General features: G+C 42.8%; 2 protein-coding genes across 2 annotated transcripts; both read left to right on the top strand.

Annotated features, from left to right (window-relative positions):
* Nucleotides 1–1,778: 1,778 nt before the first annotated feature.
* On the top strand, nucleotides 1,779–3,924 carry LOC127226385 (gamma-crystallin B). The gene is made up of 3 exons (XM_051190368.1): nucleotides 1,779–1,787; nucleotides 1,878–2,120; nucleotides 3,649–3,924. Exons 1-3 carry the CDS (start codon nucleotides 1,779–1,781, stop codon nucleotides 3,922–3,924), a joined length of 528 nt encoding a protein of 175 aa, XP_051046325.1.
* Nucleotides 3,925–12,121: 8,197 nt separating this feature from the next.
* Nucleotides 12,122–14,071, top strand: LOC127226384 (gamma-crystallin C). The gene is made up of 3 exons (XM_051190367.1): nucleotides 12,122–12,336; nucleotides 12,429–12,671; nucleotides 13,726–14,071. The coding sequence occupies exons 1-3, from the start codon at nucleotides 12,328–12,330 to the stop codon at nucleotides 13,996–13,998; spliced, it is 525 nt and encodes a 174-aa protein (XP_051046324.1). The 5' UTR covers nucleotides 12,122–12,327; the 3' UTR covers nucleotides 13,999–14,071.
* The last annotated feature ends 1,285 nt before the right edge of the window (nucleotides 14,072–15,356 follow it).

Below are 15,356 nucleotides of genomic sequence, written 5' to 3'. Positions count from 1 at the left end.
CAACACTCACATGGCAGCTCACAGCCATCTGTAACTGCAGTCACAGAGGATCCAAAGCCCTCTTGTGACCTCTGTGGACACCAGGCATGCATGTGGTGTGTATACATAGATATATAAAATGATAAAATAAATAACTATTAAAACATTTTCATTTTTTCTTAAACAAAACAGCTAGCCCAGTCATCCACCCACTCTGTGCTTGAAGAAAGTAGTCTGAAGTCAGGCCATTCATGGAATCATTGAGCAGGGGTGAGTCACTTGCTACTTGATTCAGGGTCAAGAAAGGGAGAATTTGGGTAAGAAGGTCTAGGATAGAGGTTATGTGCATGGAGATATGGTCCACAGTATGAGAAGATCCTATCACATATCAATACCTATTATAGGGCACCCACCATGGAAAAATCTCTAAACCATCTAAGCATGTGACAGACTGCTTGGAACAATGAACTGACAAATATTACATTCATGGTAGCTTAGAGGAAGCTACCTAACTGTGCCTAACTGCTGCTGATCAGCATTAATTCAGCCATTACCACTATGTAATGTCTAGTCTAAAAGACAACCACACTTACTGTGTTCTCAGCCTCTGAGGAAGCCATAGTCTATCTGATAGTAACTGGATTGCCTAGATCCTTTCCAGTCATCCTTGTTAGAATCCACACATATTCCAGGTATTTTGTTATCCTGGAAGGACTTGAACAGTAAACTTATGTGATAAATGAATATTATATGTCTATGAATAATCACCATATTGCCCCAAACATGGACAAAAGATACACTGTTTTATAGTTTTGCAGTGGGAAAATCTCAGTACTCATTTGTGAAAAAAAAGAATATTAAAAGAAAAAAAAAAGCAACCATATTCTAAGTATCTGGAAACTATTTTGAACTCGACCAGGATTCCCATGTGTGATACATGAGAAAGATGGTGATAGGATGCTAGAAACATTTCTGCCTGACTCCTTTTACACTTTAATGAAATCCCCTCTTCAAAGGAGTGAAGGCTTTAATTGTAAGAAAAGAAAGGAAAAGCCTTGGGGCATTTGAAGGAGGGATGGATTCTGGGTAGCCATCAGCAGACTGAAGATTTAGGTTCTCCAAGGAGATGAAAAATGGAGAAAGCACAGAGTACCTGCTTTCCTTCTACTCAGAGCCACAGTGGGGACCCCTGTAGCAGGGTGCAAGTGTAGAGATGAGAGACCACAAGCCTCAGTTAGCAATTCTAGAAGACAGTCCACCAGCTAACAATAATGATTGATCATAGAGTCTTGAATTTGAACTGAGTTTTATGCTTTTCAGAGCGCTTCCTCAGATGCTATCTATCTCTTAGATCTCTCACTCAAGATGGCTTATTGTTTAAAGTCTTGTTTTTAAAATGTTTAAGGCAAACAAGCAAAATCCTAAGCACGTGCATTGCTAAGTCCGATTCTCTTTGAGAAGTCATTTAAGCCGAGTAAGCTATAAAATAAACGCGTAGAATTACAGCTTCGCTCAGTCTTTTGCAAAACAAGAGCAAAGACTTTTCTCGTTGGTGGCGACAACACAACAGCTTTAGTGAATTAGAGCAACCCGAACTTACCAGAAAGAATGAGAGTAAACCATTCAGCCAACCCCAACGAGCAGAGGGAGGGAGGGAGCTTGCAAATCCCCTTACTCACCGGAATGGGCCCTTTTGTGTGATTTCCTGTGGAGGCAGCAGTGGGGCGGCTATATATATATAGCAGGGGCTCTCCCCTGGAATCCAGCACCAAGGGCATCCCTTACCACTCTCCAGCGAGATGGGAAAGGTAAGTCCTGGGACCCTGACCTTTGCCCTCACGAAGCATCCTTGGCTGGGAGAAATCACTTACTTGTCTGGTCCCTTTCTGCCTTTACAGATCACCTTCTACGAGGACCGCAGCTTCCAGGGCCGCTGCTATGAGTGCAGCACCGACTGCCCCAACCTGCAGACCTACTTCAGCCGCTGCAACTCCATCAGAGTGGACAGTGGCTGCTGGATGCTCTATGAGCGCCCCAACTACCAGGGCCACCAGTACTTCCTGAGGCGTGGGGACTACCCTGACTACCAGCAGTGGATGGGCTTCAGCGATTCCATCCGCTCCTGCCGCCTCATCCCCCACGTGAGTGTGGCTCAGTCTTTATTCCTGGTCTCTGGAAACACACATTATCTTAAAAGGTCATTTTAAACCAAGCTGTTCCAACTAGGGAACAGAGAGTGGGTGTGAAACCGTGTGTGTGTGTGTGTGTGTGTGTGTGTGTGTGTGTGTGTGTGTGTGCGTGCGTGCGTGCGTGCGTGCGTGTCCAGGAGAGTAACTCAGAGAAGAATCTCATTTCTCAGGAACTTGTTGATGATTTTGGGGAGGGGGTGTTTCGAAACAGGGTTTCTCTGTATTGCTTTGGAGCCTGTCCTGGAACTAGCTCTGTAGACCAGGCTAGACTCGAACTCACAAAGATCCACCTTCCTCTGCCTCCCGAGTGCTGGGATTAAAGGCCACCAATGCCCAGCTGAGTTTTTTAAAAAAACTCACACCCCCATATTTACATTGTATAAGCCACTGAGAATCCAAACACCAGAGAAAAATGAAGAAAAATAGGATATTGAAGACAATCATTTACCACCTGTTCAAAATATAATTCTCCTCCATATAAGTTCAAATCAGAAATCCAGTACTTCTTAATCTATAAATATGATGTACTACTCTTTGGGTTATTAAAAGTGCATTGCATGGGTAGTGTCAAGAGTTCAAGGCCAGCCCAGACTACACCTTTGTCTAGGACCATAACACTCTCACCTAAAAATACGTTTTGGCTTGCTTGGTCTTGCGTTTCTATTTGATTATTTTTCCCAACTTCTGGTTTTTATTTGTATGAGATGAGCAGTATCTATTAGCTCCCTTTGAGGAATACACCATCAAAAAAGGTCAAATCTAAAACCAATGTTCAAGATTCTTGCTTTCTGAAGAACGACCACAGCATTTCTAGGCAGATGGAGTGTGGGAGATGTGAGACACGGTGCCACACTACGGAAATGCAACTTCACCAAGGCGGGTTACCACAGACAGGGAAGGATCTGTCTACAAGATGGGAACTAGTTGGATAGGCTCCGACTTGGGCTGAAACTGAGGCTTGGAAAGAGAAACGAGGAAAAGACAGGCCCTTATGTGTAACGGGAGCTCACTCTTTGCTTTCTAGATACATGAACAGCAACACACAAGTTTTGCAGAAAATAGCTGATGGTTAATACCTTTTCAACAAGAGAGACAAATCAAAATGTGACCTTTCCAGTAACTCTCGGTTTCCTCCCTCCCTCGACGAGGGCTGTGTCATCAACAAAGCACTGAGATGACATAAGTTCCATTTTAAGCCATATTTAATTAAGTGTGATAAGCTTTATTTTAAGCAAAGTTTAATTGTCAGGGACCACAGACTGGTAGACAGTCATGGAGAGGCCTGAGCTTTGTTTCTCGACTGGCCAGTGAAGCCCTAGATAATTCAGTGATAGACTATGGGAGTAGAAACTTCTGAAACCTGCACTATGCTTTGCTGAATGCGGACTTGAACTCAGGATTTCGAGGCGGGAGATGCTGGGGCTGGAAACAGCTTCTGCCTGTGTTCATTTGCTTTTCCTGTTCTGTCTGTCATCACCAGCACTCCGGCACTTACAGAATGAGGATCTACGAGAGAGATGACTTCAGAGGACAAATGTCCGAGATCACAGACGATTGTCTGTCTCTCCAGGATCGCTTCCACCTCAGTGAAATCCACTCCCTCAATGTGCTGGAGGGCTGCTGGGTCCTCTACGAGATGCCCAGCTACAGGGGTCGGCAGTACCTGTTGAGGCCCGGGGAGTACCGGAGATATCTTGACTGGGGGGCTACAAATGCCAAAGTTGGCTCTTTTAGACGAGTTATGGATTTTCACTGAAACGTTTTCATTATCCACTTTGTTTCTTTAGAGCCTAATAAAATATGTAGCTTGTGATTCTGGCACCACAAGAAGAGTCCTGCCTTTCTTTCACTCCAAAGCAAAAATGGCCCTAAGCCAAGCATGATAACCTTTTCAAGGGGGAATTACATTCTTGGTATAACTACATTCTCTAATGACTAAATATGCAAGATCAAAGAAAACTTTACATTATCAAGAAAAGCCATACTGGGCTGGTGACCTGGTTTAGCAGGTAAAGATGCCTGCTCCCAAGCCCTATGTCCTGGGTTTGATCCCTAAAACCCATTTAGTAGAAGGAGGGTACCAATATTCCCAAGACTTGTTTTTTTACCCACATGATGCCCCCCAAACACACAAATAAATAAAAATGTAAGAAAGAAGAGATGGCTCACTGGTGAAAAGCATTTGTTGTTCCAGAGGACCCAAGTTTGAATCCTAGCACCTTCAAGAAGGCCCACAAGAGACTGTTACTCCAATTCCAGGAGATCTAGTGCCCTCTTCTGGCTTCTACCAGCACTATACTCACATGGTACATTGATATACATGTGGGCAAACCCCCCATATATATAAAAAATAAAATTAAAATAATGTAATGAAAAAATTTGAAAGATAGGTCAAATTATTCCCAGTAGTAAAACCTGCTTTTCTTTCCTTCTTTCCTTCCTTCCTTCTTTCCTTCCTTCCTTCATGTCTTCTTTTTCTTTTTTCTTTCTTTTTCCCGAGACATGGTTTCTCTGGCTGTCCTGAAACTAGCTCTGTAGACCAGACTGGTCTCAAACTCACAGAGATCCCCCTGTCTCTGCTTCCCAAGTGCTGGGATTAAAGGCATGTGTTACCACCACCTGGCTAAACTGTTTTTTCCTATGGGTCCTGGAAAAAGAGTTCACTGAGTAAAAATAATCAAAAATAGCCTACAGTTATTAAATGAGGTCATAGGACTGTTTCCAGAAAAGTTTATAACTAAGTCTGTTGAATTCACATCAAAATTCATCTGATTACCCCACCTTTTGAGAGGCTGGTGAATTGGCTTAGATGTCATCTTACCTAGGGTCTTCTCCCCACACAGATGTAACCAAATTCTCCTGAAGAAGGAATGAATGGGCTATGCCTTTCCCAGGAGTCCCTAGTCTGTACTCCTGCTCATCAGTGAGGGTCATTACACCCTCCCAGTGAGCACTGGTTTTCCTATGGGCCACACTGGCCCAGAGAGATAACTCATTCTCATAATCTCTGACCTAGCTCTCACATCTGGCTTTGATGCACACAACTGTTTGTTGTTATGGAGGTTCTGGGGTCACATGAGTATAAGTTTATTTTGGAATAGTACAATTGTAGAAACTTAACACTAGGTGACCCCTGGTTTTGTGGATGCAGCTCAATGTAGAGAATTTGTTTAAACATGGAAGGCCATTGATTTAATTCTCAATATTAGAAGAAGCATAAAGTATTAGATGGCGCTATTTTATAAGGTCTGTAGGTATCAGCAGATGTGCCTCATGTCCCTTCCTTGCTCCCCTCTTCTTGGTAATTATCTATATGCACATGGCTATTTATTTCTTTTGGAGTCTCCTTTCATTCCATGTCTTTAGGGCCTTCATGTTCAATACCTAAGCACTGTAAGCATATAATCTGCACATAAACTGGGTCACTTTTGGAGTTAAGGAACTTCCTATTGACAATTATTAATAATTCTGGTAAAAGAAGAAATGTTCTGAAAAACTGGGGCATATGATTAGCCTGCTAAGTATTTTATGTGATTATATATTTGGTAAGACAAAATCTTATAAAATGTTTTACATAAATATGACTTCCCTAGGAAATAGTCATATTCTCAGGTAATTCAGTTTTAATTATTCCTAAACCCCAGTTCTTTAGCCTTTCACCTCCCAGCACCAATTTAACCCTTAGATGCCACTACCTGACATAAAATCAGTTCTCTGTTCCCCAACAACAACATATCATGCATGAGCTAGATGGGCAGAAGCCACTTGGCTGTTGACTTTTGAACTATTTACTTGGGAGGCAGAAAATCAAACCTGAGCAACAGAAATTATTCTTAAACACCTGAACTGGAAATTAGAGTTCCTTAGCCTTTTCTTTTTGGAAGAACTCATTATGTAGACAAGGCAGGCCTCAAACTCGTAGAGATCCTCCTGCCTCTGCACACACACACACCCCACACACACACCCAGTGCAGAGATTAAAGGCATGTGCCATCATGTCCATTCCATGAGTCTTTTTCTTGGGGCCATTGTTCTTGAAATCCCTTGCTCTCATCTGTGAAATACAGGAGAAGAGAAATTCCCCAGCATAAAGATAAAGTTACCGATGGAGAGTGTCTTGGGAAATGTACTATACACATACCAGCTTCTAATCCCACCAGTTACTCACTCCCTCCTTTCTGTGTTTAAAATTAAGACCCCAGGGGTCCCTTTTGGGGAGGGAGGGCCTAATATGAAGCAGTCAACTTGAGACAATCCTAGTGTCACCCTATGTATTCTATACTCTAAATGCCTAACATACACCAGGATTTCCTGCATGCGCTAGTTTCTAACACTGAGTCTTACTTTAACTCTTTTTCTTCCCTCTTTCCTCTTTCCCCCCTTTGACTCTAAGCTTTCTTGGATAAACAATCTTATAAAAGGCTTACCAAACAATGAAACAGGAGGTCTGCTGCATTTAGGAGTGCCAGCTCCTACTGTATTGCATTGTCCCTGGAAAGTGTACTCAATGCAAGGTCTCTCCCCAGTTTGCCTGCCCTGCCATCACCATGGGCTTAGGACCTGATATAAGTACCCTTTTCTCTCCCCTCCAGATATCTGTCAAAGCAAAAGTAACAGCCATAATCACTTGTGATGAATTGCCAAAAGGAAATTAATTGCATCTGTGTAACAAGGGGAGTGCTAATAGAGACTGGTCCCCTATTTAGTCTCTTGGTTTGGAACAGTTTTGTCTATGTGGTCACCATATACATAACTACTGCTCGTTGTACTGAGTACACATGCAATACAAGTGCTACACTAATGGCTAAGAAACAGAAAGGCAGGTGGTAGCACCAACTTCTGGCCGGACTTCAGACTCTAGCAAAACTCAACTTTGAGTTGCTTGATGCTGTTGAAACACTAACTTGCCATTTCAGAGGACATTAAAAATAGACAATTAAAATTACTAAGGGACTGGGGTAGAGCTTGGGTGAAAGTGCAACATTCCTGTTTTCTCCCTTTTGATTATTCTTTACTGTTATACTAGCTCATTAATTAAATGAAGCCCAAGGTGTGGTCAGACCACAGACTGAAGTTCACAGACAATGAACTTTGATGCGAGTACATTTGCCCACGCAACCTGAGTATTTTAAATAGGTCCTGGAAATTATAACTACACTGAATTTCAGGCTAGAAGAGCAGTCATTCATTTATTGTGACTTATGTTCTATCCATTCAGCCAATTAATGAGAATAAGTTGAAAAATAAAAAATAAAAAATGTGGAAAAGTCCTGATCCTATAAGACTCTCCATATCTGTTTTCAAGGAACAGTGGTCTAGATAAAGCAATGGAAACTTGATAATTGCTGTTGAACATGACACTTGTGCAACCAAGGAATAATGCCAAGTTCAGTCCAGCAGAGAGGAAGCTTCTAGCCCAATCCTAGTTTGACTTCTCTGTGTCTAGAGCCTGTGGTGTCCTCAGCAATAGAATCTTATCTGTAAGAGTCTTTTTTAACCCAGTAGGGAGAAACACTGCTTGCAATGTAGACCTCTTTCTTATTCTATAAAGTTCATATGCATACAATGGGAGGATCAGAGTGAAAAATCCATCACAGAAAGTGCAGAACTTACAAGTTACAAAGGAACCAGAAAGTGTGCCCCCCCACCCTACAGGCCCCTCACTACCTTGCTTGGAGGTCTCCTCATACATTAGCTGGGCCTTAGTTGCCTCCTGATTCTGCCCAGTTGTACCATTCTCTGTTCTACACTGTTCTGTGCAAGCATGCTAGATCAATACTATTGTACACATAGCAACTCACGTGCTCAAGGCCTTGAAATACTCTGCTGGCTCCTCACTCTCTTTTTGCCACATTGCCTGTCTAATCACACTGAGCACTTGTTGTTCCCATCTTCGCATTGCCATAATACTTCTCTCTAGACACCAATTCTCTTTTTGTTTATCAAACAAGTGTTTTCTTCAAGGCTCAGCTTAAGCAATTTCTCTGTAGAAACGTTCTAGAATCATCCCTAATTTTCTGGCTTGCTATGTTTGTTTACTTGCTTTTGTTTTGAGATGGAACTTGCTGTGTAGATCAGGCTCAGGCTGGCCTTAAACTCATAAAGATCTGCTTGCCTCTGTGCCCCCTCAGTATTGGGATTACAGGTGAGACCACACCTCTCCTGGACTGAGCTTGACATTATTCCTTGGTTGTCCAAGTATCATGTCCAACACATTGATTGTTGACCTCAGCTTTGGTCAGAAAAATTGTTTTGTTTTTGGTTTTTGCTTTTCAGTAGGCTGGGGAAATTGCAGAGATTCACAACTGGTCGACATGATAAGATTAAGAGATAGTCTAATGTTCATCCATAAACTAAACATCTATATCCCTCCATTCACTCAAGACTCAGGAAACATCACAGGAGAAGGGGCAGAGAGAATATATAATCTAGAGGAAGATGAAGAGTTACGTGGGGTACCAACTGCCAACCTATAATTCCAATACTGCGGAGGGTAAAGTTGGAAGATGGTGAGTTCAAAGCCAGTTCACACTACATATAGAGTTCAAATCTAGCCTGGGCTATGCAGAAAGACTATGCATTAAAAGAAATTTTTAGACAAAAATTTTTAAGTAAAAATGTTAAGCAAAAAGACTTATGAAAACTGAAGCTTTGATTTTTAATATTAGTTTTTTATTATCTTGTTAATAGTTTTAGTTAGTGTACCACAGAATGGATTTCATTGTGACATTTTTCACACCTATATATCATTGTACCATTGTACTTAGGTCATATTTATCCCCGACTTTCCCATATCCCTTCCACCCACCCTCACTGATCTCAAGCCTTTTTGTTACCATTTCCTATTTTTTTTAAGTAAAGTGTTCACATATGAGAGAAAAGGTGTGATTTCCATTTTTGTAAGCCTGGCTGATTTTACTTAATATGATGATCTCTGGTTCCATCCATTTCTTTGCAAGCAATATCACTTCACTCTTCCTTCTTTCTGAATAAAATTCCCTTAAGCAGATTTGCTTTCTTCATTCACTGTTCTGCTGAAGGACATTTAAGCTGCTTCCACACTTTGGCTACTCTGAATAATGAGAAAATATACTTCTTCCTTCTTCTCTCTACATAACCTTGGTGTCCTGGAACTCACCATGTAGACCAGGCTGGCCTTGAACTCACAGAGAACCACCTGCCTCTGCCAAGTTCTGAAATGGAAAGCCATTCACCATCACTCACAAACCCCCTAACAAGATTTTTTTTGTTTTGTTTTTATTTTCTTATTTTTTATGATTGTGGTTTGAAAGAAAATGGCCCCCCAAAGGGAGTGGCACTATTAGGAGGTGTGGCCTTGTTGGAGGAAGTGTGTCACTCTCAGGGTGGGCTTTAAGGTCTCCTTTGCTTGTTTCCCTCAGTGTGACAGTGAGTTGACTTCCTGTTGCCTCTGGGTCAAATGTAGGCCCCTCAGCTCCTCCAGCACGACATCAGCCTGCATGGCAGCTTCCCCCTGAGATGATAATGGACTGAACCTCTGAAATTGTAAGTGAGCCCCTTCAATATAAGAGATGCCATGGTCATATTGTCTCTTCACAGTAATTAATAATAATAATAATAATAATAAATCTAACTTGTAGGGCCCTGCATGGACCCCTGAGGCGCCTTGAGCTAGCCTGAAGCTTTGCCAGAACTCTTTGCCCCAAGGCTTTTGTTGGTACTCTTCCTGTGACAACACACACCTCATGACAACACAGGGAGGAGCTAAGCCTAAAAATTCCTGTAATTTTCCACTGTGCTATAAGTTGGTATTTAAGCCCGTTCTTGCCCCTCAATAAACGGCATTCAACATTTGGCGTTCCCACATTGCCATTGAATGAATGACCCGCTGTCTTGTCTTTATTTCAATCTCTAGGCCTTCGCCCGATTCGTGGAAGAGATGGTAGCACCGACTGATGATTTTTATGTCCATTAGTGTTTTGCTTGCATGTATGTCACGTGAGGGTATCAGATCCCCTGTAACTGGAGTTACAAACAGTTGTGAGCTGCTATGTAAGTGTTGGGAATTGAACCAGGGTCTTCTGGAAGAACAGTCAGTGCTTTTAACTGCTAAACCATCTCTCCACCCCTTCTAACAAGATTTCTAATGTCTTTTCCAAGTGTCTTTTTTTTTTTTTTTTGGCCACAAAATGGCTCAGGAACCTTTGAGAACACTATCTTTGGTCAGAGAACCAGGTTGGCATCCTCAATGATGTCACTCTTACACTATTGTCACTAGCATTACAGGTGTTCATTTGCACCAGGTAGTGAGCCAAAAAAATCATACACAAAATCTCCTTTGTGAATGATAATGTCTGGCAGCTAAACATCTCAACTGCCTGCCTGTAATCCAGTTAAGTTTATGACTTGTTGCTTCCAGAGAAAGCACACACCCTGAAGAAATAGGCTAGTTTTCAGATGGCTGACATTATAAGATCCGTGTCTAGGATGTACACCTTGGTGCTGTGGTTTGGGGAAGCCCTGAAAACACGGAGGTCTGGGTGGAGAATCCCAGTGGGGTAGCACTTGACTAGCAGGACTAAGGCCTTGGGTTCAATCCCCACCACTGCCAGAGAAAGAGAGAGAGAGAGAGAGAGAGAGAGAGAGAGAGAGAGAGAGAGAGAGAGAGGAGTGAAGGGGAAAGAAGGGAAGAAAGGGGGAAAGAGCTGAGAAATTTGCCAGATTTGGCTGTGCATACCTATAATCACAGCACCAAGGTGCCTGAAACAGGAGAGTAGCAAGTATGTTCAAGGCTTGTTTAGGCTACATAGTGAGACTCTGTCAGAGAGAGAGAAAGAGAGGAGGAGAGACATTGATTTTAGACCCGATGTCAGAAATCAGGGTGGATTTGTATCACTGGTCATATTATTAACCTTTTCCTATGTTAGAGGGATGCTAGAACAAAGAGAAATGCTGTGAATTTTGCTGTTAAGTAAAAGGGCTGGGGCACAGGGTTTTGTGTGTGTGTGTGTGTGTGTGTGTGTGAGAGAGAGAGAGAGAGAGAGAGAGAGAGAGAGAGTTCATTAGCAGAACTCTCCCTATGAGATCTATGAGATATTATATTTGATTCACAAAACTGTTAAAATGAATTTTAAGATACTAGTTAGTTATTTGCACTGAGAAGGGTGACATTTAGCATGCTGTGGGTGATATATTGGGTTTGGATTTGTCTTTGTTCAGACAAACTCACTCTGAATAACCTTGTCTGAGGGTACGTATTAAGACTGTTTATACCTAATGGGTCCTGGGGGGGGTGCCCCATCAGTCACCAAATGACAGAGATGTCTTTTATTCCTCCTCATTTGTCTTCTTTGCTTTGCTCTTTTCTTTTCTTCTCATCCCTCAATCTCCCACAAGATAGTTCCTGCTCTGAGGGGTGATTTATGGTGCCCCTGCAGCCTGGGTTCAAATCTCACTCTTCACAGGATATTCTAGGCCTTCCCCTGGCCTTGGAAATGAGGGGCAATCCATACATTCTTGTCAGTCTTGGATCTCAGGACTGTAGAAAACGTTCCCTTTGTTCTCAGCACCAGCTGATTACCAGGGGCTGACTTTTAGTCACAGAATGTGCCCCCACCAAAGGGGAAACTCGTGGCTAGGTCCTGAGCATCATGTTAGCCACCATCAGAATCTAGATTTGTGTGCTGAACAAACCAGCAAATGCTGTAAATAAAATAAGTGGGAAGGAGGAATACTTTGACCAGCCTCTGGTGTACTAGGAAACTAGCCGACATTTGCAATATTCACAGAATTCCAGCCCTCTCAACTCGAGGGGTGGGGGACACTTCTACAAAGGCACAGGTTTCCCCCAGACTTATCAAATATAACGGAGTCAAAATGTAGGGACATGGACTTCAGGTCAAAAGTTCAGGCTGATGTGCTGATAAATTTAAAAAACAGTAAGAATCCGAATAAAACAACACCGTCCAGAGCAGCTCGTCCAGGGCAGCGTTGGAACACACTAGAGAACCAAGCGAATCTACAGTCATCGTCACTGAATGCAGCATGTAAAAAGCCATCCATAAAAATCCCCTCAGCCCAGAGGGCCCCTTTTGTGCTGTTCCGCTAACGCAGCAGCCCTCCTGCTATATAGACCCGCCGCTCTCTGGCTGGACACTGAACTCACCACAGTCAGCCAGCCATGGGGAAGGTGAGCAGAAAGCAAACTAAACAAAAAGTCGGAGGGACCAGCCTTCACGCAAGGAGAAAATGATCTCATCCACGATTGCTCTTCCTTTACAGATCACCTTCTACGAGGACCGCAGCTTCCAGGGCCGCTGCTATGAGTGCAGCACCGACTGCCCCAACCTGCAGACCTACTTCAGCCGCTGCAACTCCATCAGAGTGGACAGTGGCTGCTGGATGCTCTATGAGCGCCCCAACTACCAGGGCCACCAGTACTTCCTGAGGCGTGGGGACTACCCTGACTACCAGCAGTGGATGGGCTTCAGCGATTCCATCCGCTCCTGCCGCCTCATCCCCCACGTGAGTCCTGTTTGGCTTTATTACTTGCTACCCAAGGGTTCTCACTGTTTCACTGATGTGAAGTGTGCCCGCCTAAGGGACACAAGCAGGAAGACAGAATTATAAGCAAGAATCTACTTAGAAAAAAATAAGTTCACATTTATAGTTGCTACCATTAGGTTAATCAAAACTTGTCTCAATGAATGCGGTCTTATGCTGGGATATAAGACAAAATTTGTATATAGGAAGCTGGTTGGTCAAGAAAAGGCATTATGCCCCTTAGATTGATTTTTATCTGTAATGGAATTTCTGATAAGAGAGTTAATTACAGTTTACTGTTGGGGTAGGAAATGAGGAAAATTATGGCGATCAAAAACTGTGTAAAAACAGAGACCAACTTTGGAAATGGTAATTTTCCTTAACTTTGAAAACCAGCTAAATCTTAGTTCGAGTGGTTATTTAAAATATCTTTCCACAGATATTTTTTAATTTTTCTGAACTCTTCTTTAGCCAGGCATACTGATTCCCTGTAATCCAGAAAGCTGAGGCTATAGGATCTTGAGACTGAAGCCAATCTAGGGAATTACAAAATAAGGGGAATGGGGCAGTTAGGAATGATGTAAATTAGGTACTAATGTATGAAATTCTCAAAAAAAAAAAAGTAAGTTTAAAAAATCCTATTATAATGATGGATTTATATATATCTACACATATACAAAACTAAAAAATATTAATCAACATCCATTATTTATATTTCTGCCAACATACAGCGTGGGATGAACACAGAGACATTTGAATTTTTGGCTTAAATACAGTTTTAACATGTTAAGAATTCCACCTCCTAGATGAAAAACCCAAGCTGGGCATGTAGGAGTTTGCAACGCTTGCCTAAACGCTAGGACAGTGTCCTAAATCTCAGCAGCTCCGATTTTACATGGGCAGTGTCTCATCAGTCCCCACCCCCCCCACACACCTCTGTCCCCGCCCCGCAGCCAGCCAAACTCACTGCCCTTTGCTTGGATGAGCTCTGTATGATACTCAAGGGCTTTTTCTGCTCTTCCTGTTACCCAAGCAGACAGGTTCCCACAGGATGCGCCTGTATGAGAGAGAAGACCACAAAGGCCTCATGATGGAGCTGAATGAAGACTGCTCGTGCATCCAGGACCGTTTCCACCTCAGTGAGGTGCGCTCCCTGCACGTGCTGGAGGGCTGCTGGGTCCTCTATGAGATGCCCAACTACCGAGGCCGGCAGTACCTGCTCAGGCCTCAGGAGTACCGGCGCTACCACGACTGGGGTGCCATAGACGCTAAGGCAGGCTCTTTGCGGAGGGTGGTAGATTTATACTAAAATAGGTTAACACTACCATTTTCTCATTTTGGAACCTAATAAAGTATTTAGTCTGTATTGTTGGCAAACCCTGGCTTCTGCTATTCTTTCATTGTGTGCGAATCTACCCACCTACCTATAAAAGCTCCCTGTTTAAAGGCTGAGATGAAAATGGAGAAGTTAAGGTGTTCAAGAACTTTTAAATTGTACAAGTTTGAACAAGTCTTAGATGGCTGGGGATGGATGTATGTACCTCAGTGATAAGGCTTTATACCTGGTGTGTATGTGTGTGGGGGAGAGGTCTGCCTGATGGGGGAAGGGTATACCTGCGGGGGAGGGTATACAGGTGTGTGTGTGGGGGGGGGGTTATACCTGCCTAACAAAGAAAGTGCAAATCAAGGCAAAGGCATTCAAAAGGGAAACCATTAGGGAGGAGCCAGTTAGCCAAAACCTTTGAAGAACAATATAGTCAATTTTCTTTTAATCCCAGATGTGGTTGGAGTCCAATTTGGCAAAAAATCTTTCCAGACTATTTGGGGAATTTTGTTTACTACAGAGCCCAGTATTACCTATCTAAGGCTCCAGCTGCCACCTTCCTTGCAACATTAAAACTTCCTTCCTTCTGAAACCACACCCAAGCTAAACAATCCTCCATTAAGGCTCTCGTTTTGCTGAATGGTGGTGGTGCATTCTTTTAATCCAGCAGGCAGAGGAAGGTGGATCTCTGAGTTAGAGGACAGCATGGGCTACAGAGTGAGTTCCAGGACATCTAGGGCTACACAGAGAAATCCTGCTTCATTGAGTCATTCTAATTTGAGTCAAGCTGTTGACTGTATTAGTTACTTTGCTATTCCTGTGGTAAGACAGCATGACCTAAAGCAATCTATGGAGGAAAGAACTTATTTAAGCTTATAGTTCCAGATGGGGGAGTTCATAACAGCAGGGGAGGCGAGGCAGCAGGCCATAGTTGAAAAATCGAGAGATCCTATCTTCAACTGCAAACACGTGAGCAGGGAGCAAACTCTCAGTCCCTTCCCTAAGCTGCTCTACCAAGTGGGGACCGAGAAAGTGTTCACATTCATGAGACTATGAAGAAGCTTTCTCATTCAAACCACAACAATGAAAGCTGACCATGACAGCCACTCATACCCTTAACATTTCACAAAGTCTACCAGTACGGAAGTAAAAAGACCCTTCTAATACCTTTCACTGATGATCCCTTCTGGGGAATTCTTCCCTTGTACACAGAGCTGAAATTAGATCATATTAATTTGCAATGTTTGTTTGTTTACAAGGTAGGATCTCACTCTGCTCCTCATGCTAGCCTTGAACTCTCAATCTTTCTAATTTCAGCTTTATAAAGATGGAATTTTAGGTGT

This window comes from Phodopus roborovskii, unplaced genomic scaffold (assembly GCF_943737965.1).
Source record: "Phodopus roborovskii unplaced genomic scaffold, PHOROB, whole genome shotgun sequence".
Classification (NCBI taxonomy): domain Eukaryota; kingdom Metazoa; phylum Chordata; class Mammalia; order Rodentia; family Cricetidae; genus Phodopus; species Phodopus roborovskii.
The sequence above is the reverse complement of the archived record's forward strand: the minus strand, read 5'-3'. Positions and strand labels throughout refer to the sequence as shown.

Bases quoted from the DNA above. Each gene is read 5' to 3' on its own strand.
- LOC127226385 (XM_051190368.1), top strand. The intron at 2,121-3,648 runs GTGAGTGTGGCT...TGTCATCACCAG, and splicing joins CCTGCCGCCTCATCCCCCAC to CACTCCGGCACTTACAGAAT.
- LOC127226384 (XM_051190367.1), top strand. The intron at 12,672-13,725 runs GTGAGTCCTGTT...TTACCCAAGCAG, and splicing joins CCTGCCGCCTCATCCCCCAC to ACAGGTTCCCACAGGATGCG.